This window comes from Epithele typhae, assembly GCF_022376455.1.
Source record: "Epithele typhae strain CBS 203.58 chromosome Unknown BXZ73scaffold_15, whole genome shotgun sequence".
In the NCBI taxonomy this organism is placed as follows: domain Eukaryota; kingdom Fungi; phylum Basidiomycota; class Agaricomycetes; order Polyporales; family Epitheliaceae; genus Epithele; species Epithele typhae.
The window spans coordinates 498,058-524,893 of NW_025954206.1; the positions used below are offsets into that span (position 1 = coordinate 498,058).

At 58.8% G+C, this 26,836-nt stretch overlaps 9 protein-coding genes across 9 annotated transcripts; 4 read left to right on the forward strand and 5 right to left on the reverse strand.

Moving 5' to 3' along the window:
• Positions 1-83: 83 nt before the first annotated feature.
• BXZ73DRAFT_21959 (uncharacterized protein) lies at positions 84-956 on the reverse strand (the record flags this gene model as incomplete). Its single annotated transcript, XM_048017634.1, has 5 exons — positions 84-223; positions 289-408; positions 461-600; positions 651-760; positions 813-956. Coding segments are annotated over 5 exons (654 nt in total), but the record flags the coding sequence as incomplete, so codon positions are not given.
• A 1,552-nt stretch (positions 957-2,508) lies between these two features.
• Positions 2,509-3,305, reverse strand: BXZ73DRAFT_22654 (uncharacterized protein; the record flags this gene model as incomplete). Its single annotated transcript, XM_048017655.1, has 5 exons — positions 2,509-2,636; positions 2,701-2,823; positions 2,888-3,027; positions 3,079-3,188; positions 3,246-3,305. Coding segments are annotated over 5 exons (561 nt in total), but the record flags the coding sequence as incomplete, so codon positions are not given.
• A 1,924-nt stretch (positions 3,306-5,229) lies between these two features.
• BXZ73DRAFT_76528 (uncharacterized protein) lies at positions 5,230-7,066 on the reverse strand (the record flags this gene model as incomplete). Its single annotated transcript, XM_048022453.1, has 10 exons — positions 5,230-5,491; positions 5,562-5,700; positions 5,774-5,896; positions 5,964-6,103; positions 6,160-6,269; positions 6,325-6,382; positions 6,442-6,547; positions 6,610-6,914; positions 6,973-7,007; positions 7,064-7,066. 10 exons carry the CDS (start codon positions 7,064-7,066, stop codon positions 5,230-5,232), a joined length of 1,281 nt encoding a protein of 426 aa, XP_047879348.1.
• A 1,684-nt stretch (positions 7,067-8,750) lies between these two features.
• Positions 8,751-10,031, reverse strand: BXZ73DRAFT_16888 (snare associated Golgi protein-domain-containing protein; the record flags this gene model as incomplete). Its single annotated transcript, XM_048017537.1, has 6 exons — positions 8,751-9,094; positions 9,148-9,287; positions 9,337-9,446; positions 9,498-9,555; positions 9,618-9,723; positions 9,803-10,031. Coding segments are annotated over 6 exons (987 nt in total), but the record flags the coding sequence as incomplete, so codon positions are not given.
• Positions 10,032-11,408: 1,377 nt separating this feature from the next.
• BXZ73DRAFT_44829 (inorganic phosphate transporter) lies at positions 11,409-12,236 on the forward strand (the record flags this gene model as incomplete). Its single annotated transcript, XM_048019405.1, has 4 exons — positions 11,409-11,457; positions 11,608-11,717; positions 11,778-11,956; positions 12,023-12,236. 4 exons carry the CDS (start codon positions 11,409-11,411, stop codon positions 12,234-12,236), a joined length of 552 nt encoding a protein of 183 aa, XP_047879350.1.
• A 421-nt stretch (positions 12,237-12,657) lies between these two features.
• On the reverse strand, positions 12,658-13,085 carry BXZ73DRAFT_100119 (uncharacterized protein; the record flags this gene model as incomplete). The annotated part of the gene is made up of 3 exons (XM_048014472.1): positions 12,658-12,926; positions 12,978-13,019; positions 13,076-13,085. 3 exons carry the CDS (start codon positions 13,083-13,085, stop codon positions 12,658-12,660), a joined length of 321 nt encoding a protein of 106 aa, XP_047879351.1.
• A 179-nt stretch (positions 13,086-13,264) lies between these two features.
• On the forward strand, positions 13,265-14,327 carry BXZ73DRAFT_100120 (uncharacterized protein; the record flags this gene model as incomplete). The annotated part of the gene is made up of 3 exons (XM_048014473.1): positions 13,265-13,374; positions 13,880-14,013; positions 14,065-14,327. The coding sequence occupies 3 exons, from the start codon at positions 13,265-13,267 to the stop codon at positions 14,325-14,327; spliced, it is 507 nt and encodes a 168-aa protein (XP_047879352.1).
• Positions 14,328-15,599: 1,272 nt separating this feature from the next.
• On the forward strand, positions 15,600-18,222 carry BXZ73DRAFT_44760 (uncharacterized protein; the record flags this gene model as incomplete). Its single annotated transcript, XM_048019393.1, has 2 exons — positions 15,600-15,865; positions 17,565-18,222. 2 exons carry the CDS (start codon positions 15,600-15,602, stop codon positions 18,220-18,222), a joined length of 924 nt encoding a protein of 307 aa, XP_047879353.1.
• Positions 18,223-18,833: 611 nt separating this feature from the next.
• BXZ73DRAFT_100122 (uncharacterized protein) lies at positions 18,834-19,962 on the forward strand (the record flags this gene model as incomplete). The annotated part of the gene is made up of 2 exons (XM_048014474.1): positions 18,834-19,099; positions 19,173-19,962. The coding sequence occupies 2 exons, from the start codon at positions 18,834-18,836 to the stop codon at positions 19,960-19,962; spliced, it is 1,056 nt and encodes a 351-aa protein (XP_047879354.1).
• Positions 19,963-26,836: the final 6,874 nt, after the last annotated feature.

A 26,836-nucleotide genomic window follows, 5' to 3' on the forward strand; every position in this document is an offset into this window, starting at 1 on the left:
CTCCGGCGAATTCGAACATCTTCGCTTGCCTGTGCGATGGGATACATATAAAAGCGTGCGCAGAGAGAGAGAGAAAGGACGCACCGTTGCTTGCGCCGCATGTATATCACGCCCTCCTTCACCTCGTCCACACGTCTGTTGATGTACTTCATCGCGAAGATGGTCGCGACGATCGTGATCAGAACGACGACACCCTTGACGGTAGTGGTGACCTTGCTGGACGCTAAAACGTCACGCACATGCATACAGTGAGTACTCGGAATCGCGGGAGAGATCCATGCTACTCACTGCCCGAAGTCCCAGAGCTGCCTAGGAAGACGCCAGCGAACTGCTTGGGGAGCGACACTATGGCAGAGGCAAGGAAAGTCCACACTGTCATCCCGCAGGACGCGAAGAGGGCAGTCGTGACTACATGCGCCGAGGTCAGTATGCATAACGCACTTGAAGCAATTGCACTCACAATGACTGGGGATCGCGCTGTAGCGCATGATGATGGCCGCGACCAGGCCTCCTTCGCGCACGACCTGCGCGTAGAGCGCATAGCTAATCCGCCTCTCCTCCAACTTCCTCCCACGAGCCATGCACCACCATCGAAAGGTGCTAAAGAGGCGTCTCAACACCGTCTCATGAAGAGTGGAACAGATACGCACTAGTAATTCGCCAGCTCGCCGAGGAGAGTCCCGGCGGAGACAATGGCAATACCGGGAAGGAAACCCCAGACGTCTCCGACGATGATGTGTATGAGCTCAGCGCCGAAGAGCTGACCGAATGCAGAATTAGTCGCTGTATGCGGGACGCAGGCGCGGGCGTACCGGAGGGAAAGAAAGCACGAAAAGCACCCCGATCGGGATGAGCCATCCGAACGGCAGGTCGCGGAGGAACCGGGCGGCGGGGCGGATCGCGGCCTCGACCCTGGACTGGAACACGGCGAAGACGACAAGGAGACCGATGAAGAACAACACGATCGCGACGGGGACTGCGAACGCCGACTGATGTCAACCTGAGTCGGACCGAGACACGACGAGAGGCTACGCACTGAGGTTCTTCGGGTTCTCCCTGTACCGCTTCAAGTTGAAGATCTTCTTCCAGTCGAACAGCCTGCTCCTGTTTTCGAGCACCTCCCGCTCCTCTGGCGTCGGGCTTGGCGTCCGGGAGCGTCGGTTTTGGCTCGTTACGCTCGTTAGCGACGCGCGCTTCTCGGTTCCGAAGTCGCCGAGCTTCTCGAATTCCGTGTCGAGGCTGTCCGGGCTGGCAAGACCAGCATCCGCGAGACGAGTGCGGGTGCGGCCGCGGGACGGGACGGAGTCCGTGATTGGCAGGGTGACGGAGATCGGGTTCGGGGATATCGGGTTCGGCGCGGCTGCGCCGGGGGTCTGGTGAGGGTGCGGCATGTCCGGACTGCGAGAGGACCAAGTATGTGTGAGGTTTGTAAAGAGCGTTCAAGAGTATCTGGAGTATTCAAAAGGTGGAGTTAGATGAGCAGAGTATCCACGCATGACAGAAGAGCTCACCGCGAATGCGAGGCTGGGCAAGGAGAAATGACAGGCGATCGGAGTGGAGAATGGTCGAGGACCAGCTCAGACTTGAGTGGGGGTGCGAGGTTCTCCGCAGGCTACGGGCGATTGTTATAACAAGGCCGCTTCGGGAGCTAAAAGCTTGAGCGAGAGTGCCGAACCATCCGAGGAACCCCGCAGCAGCGGGACGGTCCCAACCCACAGCGGAAGAGGAACAAAAACATCACGGCGGACGGCGCAGACAATGACAACACCATCAGGCCTTGTGAGGGGGAGACAGAGCGAGACGCGTTCGGTGCCGAACGCGGCGAAGCGCCGCCATGGAAACGTAATGCGCATGAATATTCTCGGCGCGTTGCGCGTCTCTGCTGGTCCCTCGAGGCTCGAAGATGGAGGTGATTGAAGCCATGAGCACGCGGCGCGAACTCACCTCTCAACGCGAGGTGCTGCACTTGTCGAGTAACTGTTACACGGGCCGGAGTTGTGATACACCTTCAACTACAAAGAGTGGGGCAGAGACTGGATTGAGAACGCGTTAGAACCTCCTCGTGAATTCAATGGCAGATGTATAAAACACAATACGCACAATACATTGCTATATACCGACTCATGTTGTAGATACCCATAGGTGTCCATGCCACGCTTAAAGGGTTCCACCGGGCTTTGCTCCTGGTAGCGCCGGCAACTCAAACTCATCCGTTGAATATCGATCGCACCCGCCCTTTGAATAGACCGCCCTCGAAGAGGGAAGCGCAGGGATGTCAACCCCGCTTGTTCGGGGGGTTGCGGTACAGTGAGGGTTCGAGGCCCAGGTCCGAGTGTCGAGTGTCGAGTTCGAACGCGAACCCTCGGCGAGGGCCTCCTCCAGTATAGGAGACGCAACAGCAAACAAAGCGTCAACCGACTGTACTTCGCGCAGCTTTTCTTTCCTGAGTGATGTGGCATTGGCACGATGTACACACAACAACGAACACCGCGAAAGGACGCACCTCGCCTGTCTCCGCGCGTAGATGACCTCCTCCTTGATCATCTCAATCCGCCTGTTGACGTACCACATCGCGACAATTGTGACTATCACAATGACCGCGACGACCGCAACATTGAGGAGAGCAACCCGGGCTGCTCGCGTGAAGCACAAGAACAGCGTCAAAAGATGATATCGCCGAAGATAGCAATAGAGACGCACTTGGGGGTCCGTTTCGGTTCGCGCCCAGGAAGACGACGGCAAATTGCTTGGGGAGCGAGAGAGCCGCTGAGATTAGGTACGTCCAGATGCTGACGCCACACGTCGCGAAGACGGCCGTCGTGACTAGACAGACCAGGGAGCAAGGCATTGGCTACGACAAACGCGTGAAGAGAACAGAGGCACGCACAGTGTCCTGGAATGGCGCTATAGCGCATGATGATGGGGACGAAGAGCCCACCTTCTCGCACGACCTGAGCGAGCAGCGCGTACGTCAACTGTGTTTGTTCCCATTTGCGCCCGCGGCTCATGCACCACCACTTGAAGGCACTTCGTCAAGAGGTGAGCGAAAAGTAGCAGTTGAGCAGGGAGTGAGCTTACTAGAAGTTGCCAATCTCGCCGATGAATGTACCCGCGCATACAATCCCAAAGCCTATCCAGGGCCCCCACACATCTCCGACGAGGACTGCGACGATTTCTTGTCCGAACAGCTGCATACAACGATCATCATCACCGCTTGATCTCGAGATGCCAAAGAAGGTACTCACTGGTGGAAACGAAAGGACGAAGAAGATCGCAATTGGGATCAGCCATCCAGCGGGCATACTGTTGGGTGCGCAAGTCAGTAAATGACGACACCCGACACGCCACATGTAGGAGCCGACACCCACTGTTCGAGCTTTTTCGCTGTGGGATCGAGCGCGTTCTCAATCTTGTCTTGCATCGACAGGAACACGATGATGAACGTGAGCAGCATCGTTCCCGCGATGATACCCCCTGCACCACAGAACCCTCCCCCGGTCACCACACGCACAGAGCCATCGCGATAGGAGAGCACTCACACATGTTCTTCCGGTTGAAGTGCTTCCGCCAAGCCCACACCTGCCTCCATCCGCACACACGCGACTTCTCCGTCAGGACAAGCGTCTCGCTCGGCGTCGGACTCGGCGTGCGCACGAGCGAGCGTCCGTCCGCCGCGAGGTCGAATGCATCCTCTTCGGCGACCTCGAGCTCGCATGGGCGTTTGGTCTTCTTCGACTTGCGGGGCTTGCTGGCGGAGGTGGAAGCCGGTGGCTGTTGGGAAGGCCGTCTAGGGTTAGGGCTTCGGGTGGCCGCATAGGTGGGAGTGGGAGCGACGATATCGGGCGCGGCCGCGCTTCGAGGTGGGTATCCATGACTGGCCGCCTGGTCGCCTCCAGATACTGACGCGTGAGGGTGAGGCGAGTTCATGAAGGAGGGAGGAAAGACGGGGCAAGGGACGCGCGGTCGATGCTGGAGGGAGGTGTCAGCCTCCTGGGTTCGCCCCCGTCGGGGATTAAAGGCGATTACTGACACCGCGACCTTCCGTTTCATCCCCGCGAAAAAGGCTGTGGCAGCCGAGATCGCATCTGACCTTGAGAGAGGCGCGGGCGCGAACGCCATGCGGATACAACGGCGTGCGCTGTATGCCGTTTGCGCGCTATTGCCGCAGGCCACTATCTTCGACTACACCAACAGAGCTTAGCCGGATGTCGATGTTAGCTCACTGGAAAAACATGTTTAACAGGGCCCGGGCCCGACGACGTGATCTGTTAGTGTGCGGGCGATTGTCGACTCCGACGATGGCCACGACGGCCTTCACTTGGCCGACGCCACGTCGCTATGAATGTGTGCTTCGCTGTAAGTGGATGACACGCGGATAGCAATCGTGAGAACAACAAGCACTGAAGAGACGGCTTACATACCGCAAACGAACTCCGAGGCGGAGCGCTGAGATATTGCGGGAAACGACGAACAAAGTGTGTGCGATGATCAGCCGGCGATACATAGCACACCCCAGGCGCAAGACTGTGGACGGCCCTGGTTGGCATCGTAGTCCGCAGCTGCAGAGTGCGGGGCGTAGATGATACGCAACCATGCAAGCACGGTGTGTCAAGACAAGCCAGACGGGGAGCAATAAGGACAACGCACCTTTGCATCCGGGATGACTACTGAGCTATACTTATACGCCTCCCATCAGCGTAGAAGGCTTCGCATGATATACATACGGCGCTAGAGCGTGCTGTTCAAACTTCAAGCTTCATCAGCGTCGAAGTGGGAGGCGTACCTGGCACCATTCATGCGCATATAGCGAGCTTAGCGCGAGAGTCCATGGAAGAGCGCGAGGGGAAGGAAGGAAGGACGCTCGAGAGTCGCGATTTCGCTTCAGGCACAGATCGATGTGGACCAGCCCAGCCTGCTGACAAAGCGACCGGTTGGACACGGTCACGTGTCTTTCCCCAAACGGACTCTTACGCCCAACTTGCGCCCTTCAAGGCCCCTAAACATATTGCGCCTGCGGATCAAAGTCCGTGTTGCCTACCGTGAGTCGCGTGCAAAAAGTGTTATACAATTCGTAACCGTAACGAGTGTGTGACCGGCGAGAAACTATCCTTCAATGCGAACTGCACCGGAATGACCCATTCTGACCATTAGTGTCTAGACATCGCCATGTCTAAGATCGTTCAGTTCTACATCGTGGCACAGCGCCCCTAATTGAACCTGAGGAGGACTTCAGCTACGAAGAGCCGGTTCATCAACATCCGACAGATCATGCGCGTGCACAACACGATGCCGTGCGGCGTCCGATGACGAGTGCGCCTCGACGTCCGCGGAAGCATACCGCGCGTCCGGAGCAACGGCCACGGCGGGCTCTGGAGACGTGGGCCCGCTGGGGACTACACCAGATGACCCGCCAATGGACTTCTTGCAAGTGAGGGAGTCATCCAGAGCCTCGATGTCCGGGTCTCCGGCGGCCGCGAGCATCTTTGCTTGCCTGCCACGAGGGGAGAGGACGCGGTGAGACGATGCGACGGCACGAAGCGAAAGGTGGGGCTACTACGGACCTCGCTTTCCGGCGCTGGTAGATGAAGGGCTCCTTAAACTTGTCGACCTGCCTGTCGATATAGCGCAGCGCGAGCGAGGTGATGAGGACAGTCACGACGACGACGACGGCCTGGACCACTTTCCCTTGCGCGGTCTCCTCTGTGGTCCCGCGCGGTCAGTGTCCAGCCGGACTGGTGAGGGGTGAGAGAGGATAGGGAGGAAGGACACGCACCGCCGTCCGAGGACGTGTTCGTGCCGATGTACACCGCGGCGAGCTGCTTCGGGAGCGACACCGTCGCGGAGAAGAGGAATACCCAGACGTTCATCCCGCACGTGGCGAAGATCGCCGTGGTCACTGCGCGCCGCCCGCCCGTTAACGTTTGAACGCCGGCCCATGCGTACGGAACGAAGAGAAAACGCACAGTGGCCCGGGATGGCGCTGAAGCGCATGATGACCGGCACTCGCACGCCGCCCTCGCGCACGGCCTGCGAGTAGAGTGCGTACTTGAGCGACTTCTCCTCCCACGTCTTCCCGCGGCGCATGCACCACCACCGGAACGTCCTGCACTCGCACCATTCAGCGGGCGCGCGCGGCGCGAAGGCCAAGGCGAGACGCACAGGTAATTGAAGAACTCGCCGACGAGCGTGCCCGCGGCCACGATGCCGAACCCGATCCAGAGGCCCCAGACGTCACCGACCAGAATGGCGACGATCTCGTGCCCGAAGAGCTTCAGCGCCGAGTGCGTCAGTATCGGTCCTGGAGACGAGTAGACTGTTGCTCACCGGAGGGAAGGAGAGCACGATCATGATTCCAATCGGGATGAGCCACCCTCCGGGCATGCTGCGAGACGGTCAGACCTGCGTCAGCGCACGGGTCTCAGTGGGACGACGAGCACTCACTCCCGCAGCGCCGTCGCAGCGGGGTTCAGCTTCTTCTCGATGTCCTGCTTCTTGACCAAAAACGCAATGACGAACACCATCAGGAACAGCCCAATCGTGAGCGGGACTGGCAGTGCGCGCGTGCGTCAGACAGGCTCGCTCCGCGCAATGCTGGAGAGTCGAACGCACGGATGTGGCGCCGGTTGAACGCACGGACGGAGCGCTTGATCCGCGGCCAGTACAGCACCCCGAGCCACTTCTCCACCGTAGTCTTCGGCTCGAGGGCGCGGGCTTCGCTGGGGGTCGGGCTCGGGGTGCGCAGTGCAAGCACACGCACGGACGCGATGTCGGAAGGCGACGCGTACTTGTCCCTGGGGGCACCCTTGCTTGTGCGGGATGTCGTGCTGGTGCGGGTGGGGATCGGCGCGAGAATGAGGGGCTCGGGAGGGTACTGGTGCGGCCCCACTCCGTTCGGCGCGCCGTCCGGGGGAGATCTGCCGCAAGGCCGGGATGGTCACCATGTGAATACAAAATGAAGGTGGAGGACGCTACCTCTCGGTAGAGCTAGCCACGATCTGCATCGAGGCCTGCACGGCGATGCTGATGAGCTCGGACACATCGCACAGAGCGACGAAGGACGTACCATGACTCGTCGCAAGAGGAGAAAGGGTTGGCGTGAGAGGCTACTCGCCGAATCCGCTCAGCCTTTTGTACGCCGTTCGCATGAGTACTTAGAGCGGCTGGCCGGAAGGTTCCCAGATCTCGATCGCCGCCGGCGCCAAGCGTCCAAATCGTCTTTCACGAGTCTTTCGCGAGTCGCCCTCCACCAGAGCCTCGCAGGCCTCGCGCACAAGACCCAGCACGACCACGCCCACCGACGCAATTTGTATGGTGTCTCGACCAGCTTCAGAGGTCGACTCGTATGTCAATCGACAGTTGGTGCGTTCACAAGCGCCCGGACCTTTTGCCCGAGTGCCTGCCCCACGCCTGGCCCGGGGACTCATGAGCATTACGCCGGGCGGGGTGGAGATCCCCCGTCCTTCCGTCCTGCATCCGTACCCGGGCGTCCATAGAAGCAGCGACGAGCATCCCTGAAAAGCGACGTGAGTGCGTGGTCGATGCTCCGCAGCCGATGCACAGCATCTAACCGCCCTCACCGGTCACCGCTGCGCCTTCTCTCGGTGTCGTCTCCGCACAGTGCTCTTCTGTGTCCTCTACACAGCTCTTCACCCCCGTAAGCCCGCCGCGCGAGCCGTTGAGCGCAGTTCTTCCGGCCCTCGGAGACGGTCGACTTCTTACGCACCTCGTCCGGGTATCGCATCATGCGCATCATGCGCAGAGTGCACGGGGACTGCAGGGCCCCTCGCATGCGAAGTGACATGGAGCGGTAGACGCGGAGAGGGCAGGTGCGGGGAAGGAGAAAAAGAGGAAGACAAGCCAAGCCCAGCTCGTCCGCGCGCTAGCGGAGATGGGTCCGACAAGCGCCCGATTGCCAGTCGTTCTCGGGCCGCGACTCCGAGGTTTGTCAATTTCATAGGCACTGGCAGCCCGAGGCGTTAGCGCACATCCATAGCCTCAGCGTACTTTCCGGGGTCCCATATACGCACTGTCTGCAGAGCGAGATCTACGGCGTCCGACTCTGGACGCATTCTGGCAGACAGACGAACGAAGCGATGGCGTTGATATTTCGCACTAGAAATACATCGGACGGGTGTCAGACGGGACAAGAGCGGCCGCGTGCTATGCAGCTCTGCGGCTTCGAGCGCACGGCGCGTGTTATGTAAAGGCGTGCCGACGAACCAAAGACAGAAACAAAGGGAGCAGGAGGGTGGGTCGAAAACTTGCCGCGAAGACAAGCCGTGGGCGTCTGCTCTCTGCCGCTCCTCCCGCCGTAGCTAGACTTCCCCCTGTCTCGGCCACTCGTTCCTCGCTTCCGCGCCGGGGAGAGCAGCTGCAGAAAATAGTACATCGTCGGCCGACAATATATGAAAGTAGTCTTCTATTCTGATGTGTCGAGAGAGGTGCTTCCGGCGCCTCGTAGGCGCAGACACTGACGCATCCAATCACAGCGGTCGCTAGGCAAAGCGCAAGCAAATAACAATAGAGCTCTATGAAATACATGGACTGAAGGTGAAATAAGGACATGCACCACACAAAGCCCACGAGCTCCGCCTACGCATACCGCGAAGGGGGAGCACCAGCTGCGAACGCGCCTCATCAGCACCTCCCCCGAAAGCGAAAGCAGAAAAGGACGCACCCGGGGGATCGTACCGCGGCGGCACAAAGCCCACGTCCTCCGTCGACTGCTGATGGCGCGGCGCGGGCGCGACGAGCGGCACCGCGCCGCCGTCCTCCTCCGCCTCCACGTCGCGCGCGTCGTACCCACGCCCCGCGAGCCGCGCCTGGCGCGCCTTGCGGCGGCGGTAGATGAGCGGGCCCTTGATCGCGTCGATGCGCGCGTTGATGAAGCGCATCGCGAAGAGGGTGACGAGCACGGTGAGGGCGATGACGGCGACCTTGATCGCCGTCGCGTGCTTCGCCTTCGCCTGCGCGCCGGTGAGGTTCTCGGCGTAGCCGAGGTAGACGGCCGCGAACTGCTTTGGGAGCGAGAGGACTGCGGCGGCGAGGAAGGTCCAGAGGGGCATGCCGCAGGTCGCGAAGATCGCGGTCGTCACTGCGGGCGGCGTGAGCGATGGAGAGCGGGGAGAGAGAGAGACGAGGACGGACGGTGGCCGGGGATGGCGCTGTAGCGGACCATGACGGCGATGGTGAAGCCGCCCTGGCGGATGACCTCGGCGGTGAGCGCGTAGCTGAGCTTCTTCTCCTCCTGCTTCTGTGCGCGGGCGGAGCAGAAGTACTTGAAAACGCTGGGACGCGGTCAGCACGCGCCGCAGTGCCGGGAGCCGCGCGACGTACAAGTAGGTGCACAGCTCGCCCAGGACGGTCCCCGCGGCGGTGATCCCGAAGCCTATCCATGGGCCCCACACGACACCAGTGAAGACCGCGACCAGTTCGTGTCCAAACAGCTAGCGCGGCGTCAGCGTGCGTCCTCGGAACGTGGGCGAGACGGCGCGCACCGGTGGGAAGGAGATGATGATCATGATTCCGATGGGGATGGCCCACGCGCCGGGGGTGCTGTGGCGCACGACGTCAGGATCGCACGGACGCGGGCGCAGCGCGGGGGTACGAGTACGTACTGGAGCAGCCAGTTGGACGCGGGCTTTAACGCGTTGATGATCGTCTGCTGGAGTGCGACGAATGCGATCAAGGCGCCAATGACGATGAGGGTGACCACGGCGGTGACTGCGCGCGGCGGTTCAGCGCGTCGGTCCGGCGGAGGGCGGGGCGGTGGGCAGAAGCCGTTCAAAGGGGGTAGACTCACAGAGGTTGCGCGGCTGGCTCAGCCACTCCCTGTTCACGTACTTGGCGTATTTCCGGATGTCGCAGCTCCGTGTCTTTCCCGCCAGTGCCTCTGCCTCGCTCGGGGTCGGACTGGGCGTGCGCCCGCCGAATTGACGGTAGTCGACACCTATCCGATCCGGCTTGTAGTTGGGATGGGAGTAGTCTGAAGGCGCGATGGTCTCCGAGGACGCGCGGGAGTGGGACGGCGGAGAGGGGGCGAGGTATGGGGTGTAGTCTGTGGAGGCTGGGGGCGCGAAGCCACCGCGGCCAGGCTGGGGGGCGTAGACAGGTGTGTAGCTGGATAACGCCGTTGTGTCGGTGAGAGTTTGCTACAAGCTGGTGGAACGAGCGACGACGTACCTCATGAAGAAATCGGACGGGAGAACGGGCGGGAGAGAAGGAGAAGTGAGAAGATGAGCGAGATGAGGTCACGACGAGGGCTGCCTTATAGCGAGGGGAAAGCTGCGGATACGGGTTTGGGATCGGGTCCGCGTAGAGGCCATCCGGGATCGAAGGGGCGGACGTTAGCATGGCCTGCACCGCCGATAATGAAGGAGACTGCACCTTCTCCTCCCGCCTTCCGGCTATGGAGTCCTCCAGCACTGCTGCCGAGGGCCTCCGCGGCGTAACCGTTGGCCACTTCTCCAAAAACAGCTAGCCGCCTGGGACACGCAGCGCGCGGGGCGCAGAACAGGTTCCCGGCAATCGCCTCTTCCGTCATCGACGCCCAATGGTGTGTACGACAGCGGGCGTGCGCGGAGTGGTGCCCGGCCACTGCTGCGCAACATACGAATGGCTGACACAGCCACGCGAGCGAGCGCACCCGACATGACAGCAGACGCGCGCAAAACACCCGCTCTCCGGTCTCGGAACGAGGGATTCTGTGAGAGGAGTCGCTGTCAGCCGTCGCCGTCCCGTACCGGCGCGCACCCTCCAACCTGTTGCCTCCAGTGCGCACTGTCCTCGAGCTCGAGCTCCCGATTCGTCGGCGTCTCGACAACCATCTCCACCAATGACAGTGGACAGCGAGACCCACACCCGTAGCTGCAGCCAAGTTCAACTGTAGTACAAGCGAAGCCTCGTCGGCGTCCATCAGCGGAGCAGTGAAGAGCATGTTTGAGCCTAGTACTTACGCTGGAAGTACGTCGCATGAGCGCGTCAGCACAAGGCTTGCGCGCGGAGCGAGGGCCTCTTTGACAACGCGATTCGGGTGCTGTAAGATACGTCAGATATATGGTTCAGTGCATCGCTGGCACCACTCACGAGACACACCACGTCCATGCAGGCCAAGTTGGCCGATCCGCGGTGAATGTCTGTGTCTTCCCACTTCTCACTTTGAAGATTCCTCCTGGGCGAAAGACAAGCGAGCAGTGCGAGGTTCGAACCTCGTGCCTGTGGCCACTACGCGCGTCGTCCCGATTTGGGAGTGACACGTCTCCCCAGTTTTCGGACGCGCAGGCGCCCGCCTTGCTCCTGTCCTCCTCCCGCCAGCTCACACCCTCACCTTCCTTCCTCTCCGCCCCGGTATTCCCCCGTCTCCCGGCCTACAACCCGCTCCCAACGTCCCCCACGCCCGCCAAAACACGATGAACCCGGCGGTGAACAGTCTCGTCATCTCCCTCGGCGCCATGCAGGGTACGTGAGCACCGTATGCGCCAGTTCGTTCGGCGACCGCAGGCTGATTTTCGTCTTCTTCCGCCCGCCCGCCCGCCCGCCTTCTCCGCACTTCCCCCCCTCGCCTCCGTGCTCGTCCACCGGGCCCCTCTCGCCTGCTCCGACGGACAGTCGCGCGGCGGATCCCATTCGACGACCCGCAGGTGCTGATGTACGTCCGCATCGCGTACGTCACCACGCAGATCACCGTGCTCGGCATGTACTACTACGTCGGCCTCCAGGTGCGTTCGCTACGACTAGAGGGCACACGACCGACGCTGACACGCGCGCGCCTGGCTTAGATCAAGAAGAAGAACGACCAGACGGTGCTCAAGTACGTCGAGCCGAACGCGATGGACAAAGACGCGAGCAAGCTCGTGACGACCACCGTCCGGGACTATGACCTCCAGGAGACGTCGAAGCTCATGCGCGCCGTGTACTTTGGCCTCGCGATGATGGGCTTTATGCACTTCTACATGGGGTCCGTTTCTCCCTGCCTTGCCCTCTTGCTCGCCCTCGGACGTCGCTGACGCCCCTCGCGACGCAGATACACACAGCCGCTTTTCATTCAGGCGCTCATGGGCCTCAAGGGCCTCTACGACGCGAAGCCGGTCGCGATCCACGTCCTTGGTCGTCCGGCGGAGGGCGACCTCAAACGGCCGTTCAAGGCGGGGGGCATGTTCGGGGGCGCGGCGGACCCGCTGACGGACAAGGCGGCGATAGACGAGGCGGAGAAGAAGGTCGGCAAGAAGGAGGAGTGACCGGGTGGTGTACGCGTAGGGGGAGGAGGGTGGCGAGTTTCGGCGTTTGTACTCACTATCCGCTTGGGCGGCGTGGCTCGTTGTGCGTTACAGAGGTGCGAAAAGTAATTTTGGTTAATCTCTCTCTGCGTGTGTTGCCGTCGGGTGCGTTCGATGCGAAGGACATAGGGTTGGTGAGTGTTGTGTCGCCTTCCAACAGTCTACATGGCTTGACTGGACATCAGCAAGTCACAGCAGGATACCAACCCAAGAGCCGGTCCAGCTTGTTTGGTGCTTGTCGGCTGTGCACTTTCTGGGGCAGCACAGATTCGGGTGTGCACTTGAAGAGACATTGCGATTGGCGCGGATACCATACAACATATGATCGACAGTCCTTCGCTTTTGCACCCACTGTGCTCTTCCCCAGGGAGACAGTGAAAGCTCACATCATCTCGCTCTCGTCCACCATCTCGCCCTGCGCCCCGATGTCCTCCCGCTGCCCTCCCCGTCCGCCAAATCCACCACGCTGGCGACCCTCGGCCACCTGCTGGTTGTCCGCGCCAAAGTCGCGGCCCGCCTCGCCGACGAGTCCGGTGCCGGTCGTGCCCGGCGGGTTCGGGTTCGCGGAGGGCGCGGCGGCGAAGTGGTCGGCGCGGCGCTGGTTCTGGGGCGCGAAGGTGTGTTGGGCGGAGAAGCCGCCTGAGGAGGTCGCTGGAGGGGAGTGGGTCAGGGGGCGTGAGGGAGAGAGGGCGGGAGACGCACTGTCGTTCTCGGGCGGGTAGTTGCGGGTCGTATAGTCGGATGCTGCTCACGGGCTCAGGGTGAGCGCGACGTCCTATGAAAGATGGGTGGGTGCTTACCTCCGCTCATGTTCGAAGTTCAACGTTCAGTCGTGGAGGGCGTATGTGCTGGGTGGTGGATGGGGTGAGAGAGCGCAACGGGGAGGATATATGCGCCCATTGGAAAGCGGTGGCCAGCGGATGACGACGAGCGGATGACGTCGACGCACCACCGTCGTCGAGCATGGTGGCGCCCGCGCTCACCGCAGAATGCCTGGCGCCTCTTTGTGCTGTTCCCAACCACTTGCAGGCATCGCGATCTTCCACCTGGCGTTCGTTTACACGAGCCTTGAAAACCAAGAGTTCGTGCAGCGCCCCCTGTATGTATCAATATCTCGGCCGAGAGCAGATGGCGGTTGGTTTCTCGTATCGGTGCTCAAATCGACGCTTTTACTGCAGCCAGCCTGCTCATTTGCAGGACCGTCGAGTTTCAATTCCCGGAATCGCTGTGATCCCGACTGTCCTGGCAGGTCGGGAAATTGCCGAACGACGAGGAGCTAAGGCCCAGTTTGTACACGTACATCCCAAAGCTTTATGTGCGTGCCAGATATACCTTATGGACGATTGTCTAATACGCACCTTCACGCAGGGGTAGTTTTTGACGGGCCTTCTGCCGCCTGGAAACGTCAGACTTAGGCTCGGCATTCATACCTCCATCGACGCCGCGGCTCTGCCAGAACACGAAGACTGCGTGTTGGATTACCAATGATGCCGAATCCACGCAGCCTTCAAGCGCGACACGCACGGACAACGGTAAGAGTTTTAGTGAAAGCTCGGCGTTCACGGAGGCTGACATCACTCGTATTGCGCGGCTCTCTTTCGAAGCTCGGAGTTGGCCATCAATCGGAAATCGTCTCCAAACAGGCGGTACGTGCAGGTCGCGTCTGGCCCGACGCTTTGCATTCTTTCCGTCGGGTCAAGAAGGCTTCCCACGTCTACGTCGCTACTCCCGAAGGAACGTAAGAAAGAGACCACGTGTAAAGCGGCACCTTTTGCGCGTGTTCCCGCAGCGCCAGCGGCCGCCTCTCTCTGCAACTACCACCGGTGGAACATCCGCCCCGTCCGCCAGTTCATCACGCATCTTCAAATGACGGACGATCAAGTCGACAAAGGTTTCACCCGAGCAGACGGTCTCTGGTACGAAGACGGCACTGTCATCTTCGTCGCAGGCAATGTCGGCTTCCGCGTCTACAAGGGTCTCCTCAGCTCCCTGTCCCCCGTCTTCGAACACATGTTCTCCTCCACACAGCCCGACGATGCGGAGACCATCTAGGCGTGCCCAGTAGTGCGCGTGTCGGAGTCGGCTGGAGATATGAGGCACTTCTTTGAATGGGTGTTCAACACCCATCGCAGCGGGAGGTAAGTAACGGTCGCGTCCTGTCACGTTTCCAGGGAGCGAACACAACGCTGACAACGACATCTCCACAACAGGCACTCCGAAGGAGACCTACCCAGAGTCGTACGGTGCTCGTCACTGACGTCCCTGCTCCGAGTCGCGCACAAATTCGAGGTCGCCGCGGCCGTCAAACAAGTCGTCCGCCAATTTGAGACCCGCTTCCAGGCCCCCATACACAACACGGAAATCCCCAGCGCGGAAGAGTACGAGTGGGTCGGACTCAACTACTTTCTCGACTGCGAACACGCGAGGGTGGAGCTCCGCCACACGCATGAGGCGATCGAGGTCCTCAACCTCTGCCGCCTCCTCAACTCCCAGTCCTCCGGAGGCGACCCCCGCGTCCCTTCCACCACCATCGCCGTCGTCGTCTTCTACTGCTGCATCGCCATCGAAGACGCCCCGAACATCCTCTGGGACGGGATAAAGCGCGCGGACGGCAACGCCGAGCACCTTTCCGGCGCCGACCGCGCTCTGTGCGTCCGCGCGAGCAAGTACATCTGCGAGGAGATCCAGTGGACGGTCGCGGACGCGATCAAGCGGTACCGGGAAACCTGGAGAGAGGGGTGGTGCAGTCGGCGTTCTCCTGAGAAGGGCGAACGACGGTGCCTCACGGACATCACGGACAAGGCGGTACAGTGCCATCTGGAGGATAGGGAGTCGTTCGGAGCGCTGGTTCGGGAGGCGTGGCAGCGGATCGACATGCGGGAGGCGTACCCGGAGGTGCTCAGCTGCTCGGAGTCGCTGTGCGTCGGGTGTAGGTCGATGTTTCTGGATCTGCATTACCGGGCCGTTTGCGATTCGTGGAGACGCATAGAGAAGGTGTTGTTGAATTGACTGATCGTGCGATGTTTTGTCAGAATTACTTAATTAAGAATGCGGATTATTGGGTACAGTTTCAGATGAGCCTGTCCGTTGATGAAGTGCTGCTTGTGTAGAAGGACGCGGGATAACGGTCGCGGCTGAAGTCGAGGCGCATGCGCGACGTCACCAGCACTGTCCAATATGTATGGTCCTCATTACACGAGAATTCCCATCGGATATCAAGCACGGGAGCACCCACTGTTACCGCAGCAGCAGCGCGGTCCTCTCCTGGCGCGCACTGCAGCACTCTGCCATCGTCCATCACCCACCTCAGCAGACATGTTGAACATGGACATCCAGCTGCCTAGCAGCCGAAGAGCGAAGAACCTCTGGTTCGACGACGGGAATATCGTCTTCCTTGCTGGCGATCTCGCATCATTCCGGGTCTACCAGGGTATCCTCAGCGCTATTTCCCCAGTCTTTCAAGACATGCTCTCCGTGCCACACCCCGAGGATGCGAAGACCGTCGAGGGATGCCCAGTGGTCCGCGTCTCTGACTCTGCGGAGGATTTCACACGCTTCTTCGAGTGGGTCTTCCACATCCATCGAGACAGGTGAGCTCTCTTCAGCACACCCCCCTCAAGCACACAGACTGATAGAGATTCGACGCAAGTCTGTCAGAATCCACCAAGTCCATGACTTCCTCGCACCTTGTGTCTCTCATCCGCGTCGCCCACAAGTACCAAGTGCGCGAAGCCGCGGAGATCCCCATCCGCCGCCTCGAGCGCCGCCTCCAGACCCCGATGCGGTTCGGGGCGGGCGCGGACAGCCGCACGTGGACCGAAAACCTCGAGCGGATGAACGAGACGTGCGCCAACGTGGTATTGGAGGCACGTTCCGCGATCGAAATCGTGAACGTGATCCGCCTCGTCAACGGCTCCGCGACCCCTCCAGACGCGCCAGTCTTAAGCTTCAGCAACACTGCCCTCGCCGTCGCGCTCTTTCACTGCTGCGTTGCCTTCGAGGAAGAGCCACGACTTCTCTGGGAAGGCATCAAGCGTGGCGGAGGGATTGCAGAGCACCTGTCGAGCGAAGACCGCGAGCGCTGCGTTCGAGGGATGCAGCTCATCCGCGAAGAAGCGCGCCAAACATTAGGGGACGCAATCACCGAGTACGGGAAAAGCTTCAACGAGTGGAAGGAGCACGTTTGCGTTCGAACAGAGAAGCAGAAGCGTGAACGGTGGTGCTTCTTCGACATCAGCGAGCACGCGGTAAAGCATCATCTCACGGACAGGACAGCAGCCCACACGGTGAAGGACGCATGGATCAGGATGGACAAGCGTTTGGAGCTTCCTGCCGTCTTTACTTGCGAACCATGTTCGAAGTGGATGTGTTCCGGCTGTCGGGGGAAGTTTCTGGGGTTGCACTATGAAGCTATCGTGGCGTCTTGGGAGCGGGTAGAAGCCTTTTTGTTACAGTGACCGTCTCGTTCCAATGCGTGTACTTCAATACTGAGCCCTATATCATACAATTCTTCTGGTCGAAAGACAAGAGCAAGTGAGCTGATTTCGCGAGAGAATATCGATGCACAGCTACAAACACCGTCATGAACGATGTGGACCATGCATAGAGAAAGGACGTGTCGAGGGCAGAGGGAAGAACTTGGAGGTCAACTCAAGGTCAACTTGGCGAAGGTCCAGCGCCCTCGGGCCGGTTATCGTTCCGTGAACCGAGGATGACCAAGCATCGCCGCACTGAGCATTTCGTCCAACATGCGCACGTTCCCGGTGGCACGTTTCTCGAAGGACGATCGCGGCGGTTCTGGGTTGATGCGTGCGTGGCTGACGCGACGTGACGCGTTTTGTCACGTGCTGGGCAGTTCCTCGTGATCATGTTTATACATCTCAGGGTGAGAAGAACCTTCCTTTCTTCCTTATCTTCTACCGCCACCGGCGCACGTCACCCTGCGCTCGCAACACGCGATAAAATCGCCATGGGCCACATCGTAGACTCATCAAACATTCATAAGGTGGAAGATCTATGGTACGATGATGGCACAATCATCATCATCTGTGACACCTCCGCTTTTTGCGTTCCCAAGGGTGTCCTCGCCTCACTTTCTTCTGCATTTCGAGATATTCTCTCCATTCCCCAGAATGAAGATCAAAACACGATGGAAGGTCGTGTGGCGGTACGCCTGCCTGATTCTGGTGTGGATATGACACACTTTCTCCGCACCAACTTCCTGCCCGGCTACAAAAGGTATGCAGTACTCATTTTTCTCTCAAACCATGCGCTCACAATCTCTCCGAGTTTCGTGTATGGCGCGCAGCCTCTGCCATTCACCCAGCTCGCATCCGTCCTGCGCATAGCGCACAAGTACGACGTCGCGGACGCCGCTGCGATCGCCGTCGACCGACTGTCGCGCCGCTTCTGCGCCCCCTTCGACACCGCGCTCAGCCGACGCGTGAGCTGGGACGAAATCGAAGCCCACCTAAACACGACCCACGCCGCTGTCGCCTTCACCCCCTCCGATGCGTTCGAGGCGCTCAACCTCATGCGTCTCGTGAACAAGAGCGCGCCCGTCAAGGGCCCGAACGCGGTGCGCTTCGCGGACCGCACGCTCGCCGTCGCGCTCTTCTACTGCTGCGTCGCGGCAGAACAGAATCCGCGTCTCCTCCGAACTGGCACCCCACGCGCGGACGGGCAAGTCGAGGTGCTGAGCGACGAAGACTTCGAGCGGTGCGTGCGCGGGCTCGCGTTGCTCCGACAAGAGAGTTTGGACGTCGTGTCGCGGGCGATGGTCGTGTATGGGGACAGGTACGAGGGCTTCAAGGACATAATCCAGTGCATGCTTCCGCCTCGAGTATGCAAGGACAACGTCCGGCGGCCGACAGCGACCGCTCAGCTAACGGAGTACGGGAAGAAGCGTGCCGAGGCGCAAGAAAGTGTGAGGGATATGTGGGTGTAGGCGAAGAAGAGGGAGAAGGTGCCGAAGGTGTTCAGTCAGGAGAACTTAGGAGCGCTGTGCGCACCGTGCACGAACATATTTTATGAGCTCTTGGAGGATGCGATGGTGCAGGGATGGGAGGGTTTTGTTGCTGCTATTGCTCTATCGGACTAGAAATCTTCTTCGTCGTAAAAGTCGTTTATGAGTGAAAAATGCTGATGCACTGCCGAGAAAAACACAATCGCGATGACTCTTGGACTCGAGGAATCCTGCATTGCCTGTCGCGTCACAGGACTTGGCTAGCGAAAGTACGACAAGTCTCGTTTTCAACGAAATGGAATCTCGGCGATGACTTGGAACATAACGTCCTCGCCAACATCACCGCGGCCCGGGCTCCGGACGGCTACCGCAGCTGCATCCTGTCTTTTCTTCCCATCCCAGTGATGCTATCCGAAAATGCATGCACTTCCGATGTCACAACATCTCGCTGCGTGCAAGACGACTCAGCCCGTGTGAATGAGAAGCGATGAGAATCCCCACCGCAGCTATGGATCCTCGTGTTTTCATCGAGGTCGGCGCCTCTTTCCTTCGGAGTACCATCCCCGCTTTACTCCTCTCGCGAGACCTCAGTAATGGGACATGTGGACTCGTCAAACCTTCACAAAGTTGAAGACCTGTGGTACGAGGATGGCACAATCATCCTCATCGCTGGAACAGTCGCCTTCTGCGTACACAAGGGCGTGCTCGTTGCGCTCTCCCCCATATTCCGCGACATCCTTGCACTCCCCAAATCTCCCAACAACGATACTATGGAAGGCCGCGTCGTAGCACACATTACAGACTCGGGCTTCGATATGACGAACTTCCTCAGGGCAGTGTTCCGCCCGGGATATAAAAGGTATGCCCGGTCGCCGCCCGCCTCATGCATTACCACTCACTCCACTTTGCCCGTTCACGCTGAACATGTTCAGCCTGGTACGCGATACCCAGCAAGTCTCATTTCCCGAGCTCGCCTCCATCCTCCGCATGGCCCACAAGTACGACGTCCCAGAGGCGGTCGCGATCGCCGTAGACCGCCTCTCGCAGCGCTTCTGCGCCCCGTTCCACACCTCGCTCGGCCGCCAAGTCGACTGGGACGACGTCCAGAAGCACCTCGACACGGCCCACGCTTCCGTCGCCTTCGATCCCGCCGACGCGTTCGAAGCCCTGAACCTCATGCGACGCATCAACGCCGCCACGGGTCCGCCACGCTTCCCAGACCGCGCCCTCGCCGTGGCGCTCTTCTACTGCTGCGTCGCGGTGGAGCAGAACCCGCGCCTGGTCCGGAGCGGCGCGCCGCGCGCGGACGGTACGGTGGAGGAGCTGAGCGATGCGGACTTGGAGCGGTGCGTGCGCGGGACCGCGCTGCTCCGCCAAGAAGTCTACGACGGCGTGTCGCGCGCTTTGATGGCGTTCCAAGACGGATACGGAGTTTTCAAGCACCAGATCAAGTGCCCGCGGCAGAACGGGTGTCAGGAGGACATCAAGATCCATCTGGCGTACGTTCAACTGACGGAATGCGAACGCACCTGGGGTCGCGGGAGCGTGCGGGACGTTTGGGTGTGGGTGGCGAAACGACAGCCTGCGCCGGGGCTGTTCGGTGCGGAGGCGTGGCAGAAATGGATGTGCGGTCCGTGCAAGAAGAAGTTCGAGCAGCTGCTGGAGGAGTCGATGGTGAAAGGCTGGGACCTGTTTGTCGCGAACATGTCGGTCTCGGATTAGAAGAACGTTGTGTCCTTGCTGCAGCACCTGTGTGTATGCCGTTTACGCTTGACGAGCTCTCGTGAAAAGCCACACTCACGATGGGTTGAAGGTCACCGCGTCACCGTGTCTTACTCTAGGATGGTGTTGACCGCAAAGTCTTCCATCGAGGTAAATTGCGTGGGGCAGAGATCGCTTTCGTGTGGGTCCTGGTCACAGTCTGAGACTCCTGAAGAGGTGGATGGAAGATGCTGATGAGGACCTGGATACTTGATTGGCGGAAGCAGAGCAGTGGACGCGCACTGGCGCTCGTGGTCATCGGGCGTCTTCGCCTCGCGATGTTCTCGATTATATAAGCACCCGAGCCGCTCATTGTCACCTCCACCACCAGCCGGATTGCGTATCTACCATCACGTCCCAACATACTGCCAGGTACTTATCGGTACTCATCACATGTTTGATTAGTAGCCGTGATAGTAATTCTCTTTCTCCGACAACCTGTCATCGTGCACGTTCGCTCGTCTGGCAGACCTTCGCATATAGTAAGCCCGCTTCCTCGTCATTCATCCCAGATACTCCGCCTCATCGACAGCGCTACGTTACACCAACTCTTTTCAAGCCCCTCAAATTTGGCCACTTTCAGCTTGCGTACCGTTATCCCGACAGGGGCTGCCTCGCCCGCCCGACCTCCCGACCTCGAACACGTGCCCTCTCACCAAAGACGGTGCGTCGCCCTCCATGAAGGTTCTGTTGAACGCGGTAAGTACACCGCGGACTACGCGTGAGAACGCTCGGCATACTCGGCCACGGGCCGCCGAGCGGCTCGGCTTACCTAAGAGCGTCTAGCCGTATGGCGCGCTCTACGGAACGCCACTGCATGGCATGCACGTCTCCGATCGTGCATCCCCCGTTCCAGAGAGCTATCTCTAGCTACTCTATGATACCGTAGTGTAGCCCCGTTTCTTTGCTCTCGTTTCAGCCTCTCTCGTGTACTGTACAGTAGCACCAGCCACTCGTTCGTACCCTGTATAAATACCCGAGTATCCCGGCCTGCTAATACACAGTTCCTTTTACTACTACACTACGTGCGAGACCTCAAACAGGCTCTACTAAGCTACAGGTGAGATGTCGCGCCCACTAGCGTGAGGCTACCGTCTCAACAGGTTATGAGCCCTGGTGTCGCTCGACAGCGCCTTCATGGCTGCAGTCGGCGCGCTGAGCTTACCTGTAGGTCGCCGAAATGGCAGACCGGAGTGCAGATCCATGCGCGGTTGATCCGCTGCAGGACTCACTCAGAGCGTCAGCATCAAAGCGTTATCTCGCGCCGTAACGGCTGCGTTTCATCCGTTTTGGGACGTATGCTGATTTCTGTCTTCATACAGAACTTATCGCACTATCTTCCAATACAAATCGTCCTACACATACAATGTCTTCAACCTTGACGCAGCACGTTCCTGTCCTCGACGGCACGAACTACCGGTCGTGGGAACCGCAGATGCGGTGCTACCTGCTCTCCCAAGGGCAAGGTCCCGTGATCACGAAGACCAGACCTTCTGCGAACCCCAAGGACAACGACGACACCAAAGGCGAGACCTTCGACGCCCTCGATCAGAAGGCGCAAGGCAACATCCTCTTGCGTTGTTCGCCCGCAGTCAAAACTGCAGTGAAGACCAAGACGACCGCCAAAGAGATCTGGGAAGCTCTCAAAGATCTCTACGACAAGACCTCGGTCGCGAACGCCTTCGGTCACTTCAAGACCGCTCTCGCTACCTCGTTCCCATCAAACTCGTCACCTATCCCCGCTCTCGATCGCCTCGATCAAGCCTGGACCGAGCTCTCCGACCTTCAAATCGCGATCCCCGACTTCATCAAGGCCATGCTTCTACTATCGAAGCTGCCTAGTTCGAACTACGACTACGTCATCAACTCCAAGATGTCAGTCGCAACTATCGCCGAGCTCAAGTACCCCGAGCTCCGCGCGGAGATCATCCGCTGCTTTGAAAACCAGCGGACGAAGTCGAAACACACTCACTCGGATCCACAAGCGGCGAAGATCTCAGCCGTCAAGCGCAAGGGTGACGATCCCACCTTCCAGTCGCAGCAAATGCGCCCAAACCAAGGCAGCAACCAGCAGCAGGCGAAGAAGAACAAGAAGCGAGGCAATCGCGCCGGCAAGAGCGTACAGGAGAAGTACAACAAGCAAGATCACAGCGCGCACATCGCGTCGCCCGCGATCACCGAGCTAAGCGCTCCTCTCCGCGCTCCTCTCCCCGGTCCCGTCATCACGGATCTCCCTCGTTCTATCCCTCCTCCCGACTATTCTCGCGTCATGGACATTCACCCTCACGGAATCACCATCCGCACCAACGCCATACGCACTCCTAACACGATGGACGGCCGCAATGTCTATCCCGACATCGTCCAGGCACTCAACACCGCCGCCCAGCAGAACGTCTCCGCGTCCATCCAGTCGATCAAGAACTTTGTCTCTACATCGTCCGGACGCATGGACATCCCGCTCAGCGCGCGTATCACTGAGCCCGACAACGCGGCAGCATCTTCTTCTAAGAAGCAGCGCCTATCCCTCCAGGAGCGCCTCGGGCCCATCATATGGGCCTCCGATCATGGCAGCAACAGTGGCGTGGAGACCGACAGCGACAAGAGCGCTATGGAGGACGACGACGTCGTCTCTCTTGGGTCTGCCCCTGACCGCGATGAGTATATGAGGCAAGTCCTCGCATCTTCGCGCGATCTACAACTAGCTAACGCGCTCTTCACAGCTGCGAAGACTAGTAATGTAGATGATCATGTATTAGCTAGTTTACTATGCTATGACGATCTATGTGCGCATAAGTTCACATACGCTGCGTGTACAGATTGCAAAGGAAAAGACCGCGCGCGGATGGGTCTAACCGACGATGAGCGCTGGCGCCCTGATAATCCGCATTACGCGAATCTTATCTCGTGGATGTGCGACTCCGGAGCCTCCGAGCACTATACCCATGATATCAATGATTTCATTGAGTTCACTCCGCTCGAAGATGAATCCACCCCTGTTCGCACAGCAAACGGAGTAACATTCGTAAAGGGTTTCGGCACAGTACTCATCAACACCGCAAGCGCACTTGACTGCGAACGTTGCGCCATACGGCTGCACCCCGTCAACTACCTACCTAATCTAGGTGGACGCCTCATTTCACTCGGATCCTTCTTACAAGAAGGAATGTCAGCGCGCGCAGATAAAGCCGCGCTTACTATAGTCAAACCGAACGGAAAACCGTTACTACGGTTCTCACCTAGGAAACCTGGGGATTCAATCTACATCCTCTGGGCAGTCCCGCCCGAGGACGCGTTCGCTGTATCGCGATCTGTGTTCAAGCTCGACTATGAGACTATGCACAGACGTTTCGGGCATCCCTCAATTGATGTCTTGAAGCACGCAAGAAACCATACAGATGGTTTTGGCAGCGTCATCTTCCCAGATGAAGCGCCGCTATGCAAAGGATGCGCAGAAGGAAAAATGCACTCACGCACCTTCCCGCCCTCCTCCGCTCGCGCCAAGCGCGTATTCGAAACGATACACTCCGATCTCAAGGAGTTCCCCGTCCTGTCGTATCACAAATATAAGTGGATTATCACTTACGTTGACGACTACTCAGGCTTCGCCTGGACCATGTTTCTGCGCAAAAAGAGTGCTGCGTTTCATGCGACCAAGCAGTTCATCGCCGCGATCAAGAATCAACTTAATGGGCGTATAACGAACTGGAGGTCAGACGCTGGAGGCGAATATACCTCCGACGCTTTCGTCAACATGTTGCGCGATGAAGGGATCAAAATCCAACAAAGCGCACCTCATACACCAAAACAGAACGGGCGCGCAGAGCGCTTCAACCGCACTGTCATGGAAAAGGCTGAAGCTATGCGTCACGACGCTTGCTTACCTGATTCATGGTGGGAGTTCGCGATAGAACACGCAACTCACGTCTACAATCGCACCCCGATACGTAGGCACGACTGGGTCACGCCATACGAAGTGGTGTACAGCGAGAAGCCGCAAGTTGATCACCTTCGCGTATTCGGCTGCGGGGCATATGTTCATCTGCCTGAAGACGTTCGTCAGAACAAGCTCTCACCTAGATCTGAGCTTATGACTTACATCGGCAACCCCGACGGCGTGAACGGCTTCAAATTCATGCGCTCACCCAACAATATCGTGTTTACCGGGACATCAGCGCTTTTCGACGAGCACTCGTTCCCACGATGCCCCGGCTACAATAAGCGAGGCACTACACCGGTCGGACGACCGTATAAACAACCCACCGTCAGCGACGAAATATTGTCGGATGATGAAGACGACGCACCTGCACCGCGTCGTGCTCCCACAACCGCAGAAAGGAGACAGGATGGGCAGCAGAATGTTGCGCCACCGCAGCAAGGGGGAGTCGAACCTGACCTTCCACCCTCGCGCGATCCTAGTCCGCCGCCACAGCGACCGGCTGCTGAACGTAAGGATAAGCAGCGCGCGAAAGCGCCGCAGCAACCTACGCGAAAAAGCACGCGTGAGCGGAAAGTACCAGTTCGTCCAGGAAACGTCTATGGGGAGTCACGAGACCCCATCAAGACTTACCAAGAGATTGAGAAAGAGAGTACATGGAAGAAGATGGTTGGAGAAAATGCGAGTCGCCATCGTAATCCCAATCAGCAAGTGGAAGCGCATAACACCGGAAATGCTGCTCCGAACGCACCTTCAAATGTGGAACAACCCTCTCTTGAATCATCCTCCTCGGGCGAGTCGTCTGAAGTCGACGACCTACTGTTGGCACAGCTGTGCCGCGAAGGGGGAGTGGAGTTATTAAACTATCTCGCAGCGAAAGCTGTACCACCAGATAGTACTCCCGATCCGTCAAACGTCCGAAACTGGACGCTCCGTGACATCGCTCGCTTACCTAAAGACGAGCAAGAAGAATGGAAAGCGGCCTGCCGCGAGGAGCTGGAAGACCTCAAGCGCAGGGATGTATTCGAACTTGTCGACCGCCCGAAAGGCCGCAAGGTTGTCAAGAACCGCTGGGTATTCGACATCAAACCAGATGGTCGAAAGAGAGCCCGATTAGTCGCAAAGGGCTACTCACAGACTGAACTTGAAGACTTCTTCAAGGTTTTCTCTCCCGTCGTACGCTACGAGACAGTCAGACTGATCCTCGCGCTCTGTGCGCTCGAAGATTGGTTCATGACTGGACTTGATGTGCGGAAGGCTTACCTATACGGCGAGCTAGACGAAGAGATATACATGGAGCAGCCCGAAGGATTCAAAATCCGAGGGCATGAGCACCAAGTATTCATACTACTTCGTGCGCTCTACGGACTTAAGCAAGCGGGCTTAGCGTGGTGGCGCGCCCTCTGCGAGTCCATGGTAGAGTTCGGATTCATCCGACTCTCCACCGACGCTGGTTTATTCCTATATAAACATAGCGACGGACGTATTGTACTCGTCATCATCTATGTTGACGATGCGCTCTTCTGCGGCAAGGACAAGGCGCTCGTGCTCGAACTCAAGGAGAAGTTCATGAAGCGCTGGGAGTGCCGCGACCTTGGCGAGACCAAGGAGTTCCTCCGCATGACGATCAGACGCGACGGCCGCAAGATCCATCTGGATCAATGCGCCTACCTCAAATCCGTCCTTGAGCGCTGCAAGATGGTGAACGCAAAATCCAAGCCCACACCTCTACCGGCCGGGTACATTCCTGAACCCAACGACCAGCCTGTGAACCTCGAGCGTCGCGCTGAGTTCCAAATGGTCATCGGATCGCTTCTATACCTCATGCTCGGCACGCGCCCGGACATCTCGTTCGCAGTTACCAAGCTAGCGCAATACGCCGCTAACCCATCTGAAGATCACCTGACCAAGGCCAAGTACATCTGCCGTTACCTTGTCGGCACTCAATCGTACTCCATGGTCTACGACGGCGACTCGGGGCTTGGCATGGTCGCTTTTGTCGACTCCGACTGGGGCACTGATCCTACAACTCGCCGCTCTCAAACTGGATACCTCGTCAAGATGGCTAACGCCGCCTTCTCCTGGCAGTCACGTGCGCAGAACACTGTCTCGCACTCTGTCACCGAGTCCGAGTATATGGCTGTAGACGACGCTGGACGTCAAATCGTCTATTCGCGCAACGTCCTCGAGGAGATCTATTACTTCCTCGAGCCTGTACCGCTTTCTAGCGATAATCAGGGTGCTATCTTCCTCGCCTCGAACCCAGTCACTGAGAAGCGCACCAAGCACATCGACATTCGCTATCATTATATACGCGAGATCGTCGAGGCGAAGAAGGTTGAATTATTCTACATTCAAGGCGAAGATAACCCCGCCGACCTCTTCACCAAGAACCTGGGGCCTGACAAGTTCCTCAAGTTCCGCCCTCTTCTAGGGCTTGTATTCCACCCTTAGGCCTCTGTCTTACTTCGCTGATGCGCCTTTATTACGGCTGCTCAGCGAGGGGGGGTGTTGAACGCGGTAAGTACACCGCGGACTACGCGTGAGAACGCTCGGCATACTCGGCCACGGGCCGCCGAGCGGCTCGGCTTACCTAAGAGCGTCTAGCCGTATGGCGCGCTCTACGGAACGCCACTGCATGGCATGCACGTCTCCGATCGTGCATCCCCCGTTCCAGAGAGCTATCTCTAGCTACTCTATGATACCGTAGTGTAGCCCCGTTTCTTTGCTCTCGTTTCAGCCTCTCTCGTGTACTGTACAGTAGCACCAGCCACTCGTTCGTACCCTGTATAAATACCCGAGTATCCCGGCCTGCTAATACACAGTTCCTTTTACTACTACACTACGTGCGAGACCTCAAACAGGCTCTACTAAGCTACAGGTGAGATGTCGCGCCCACTA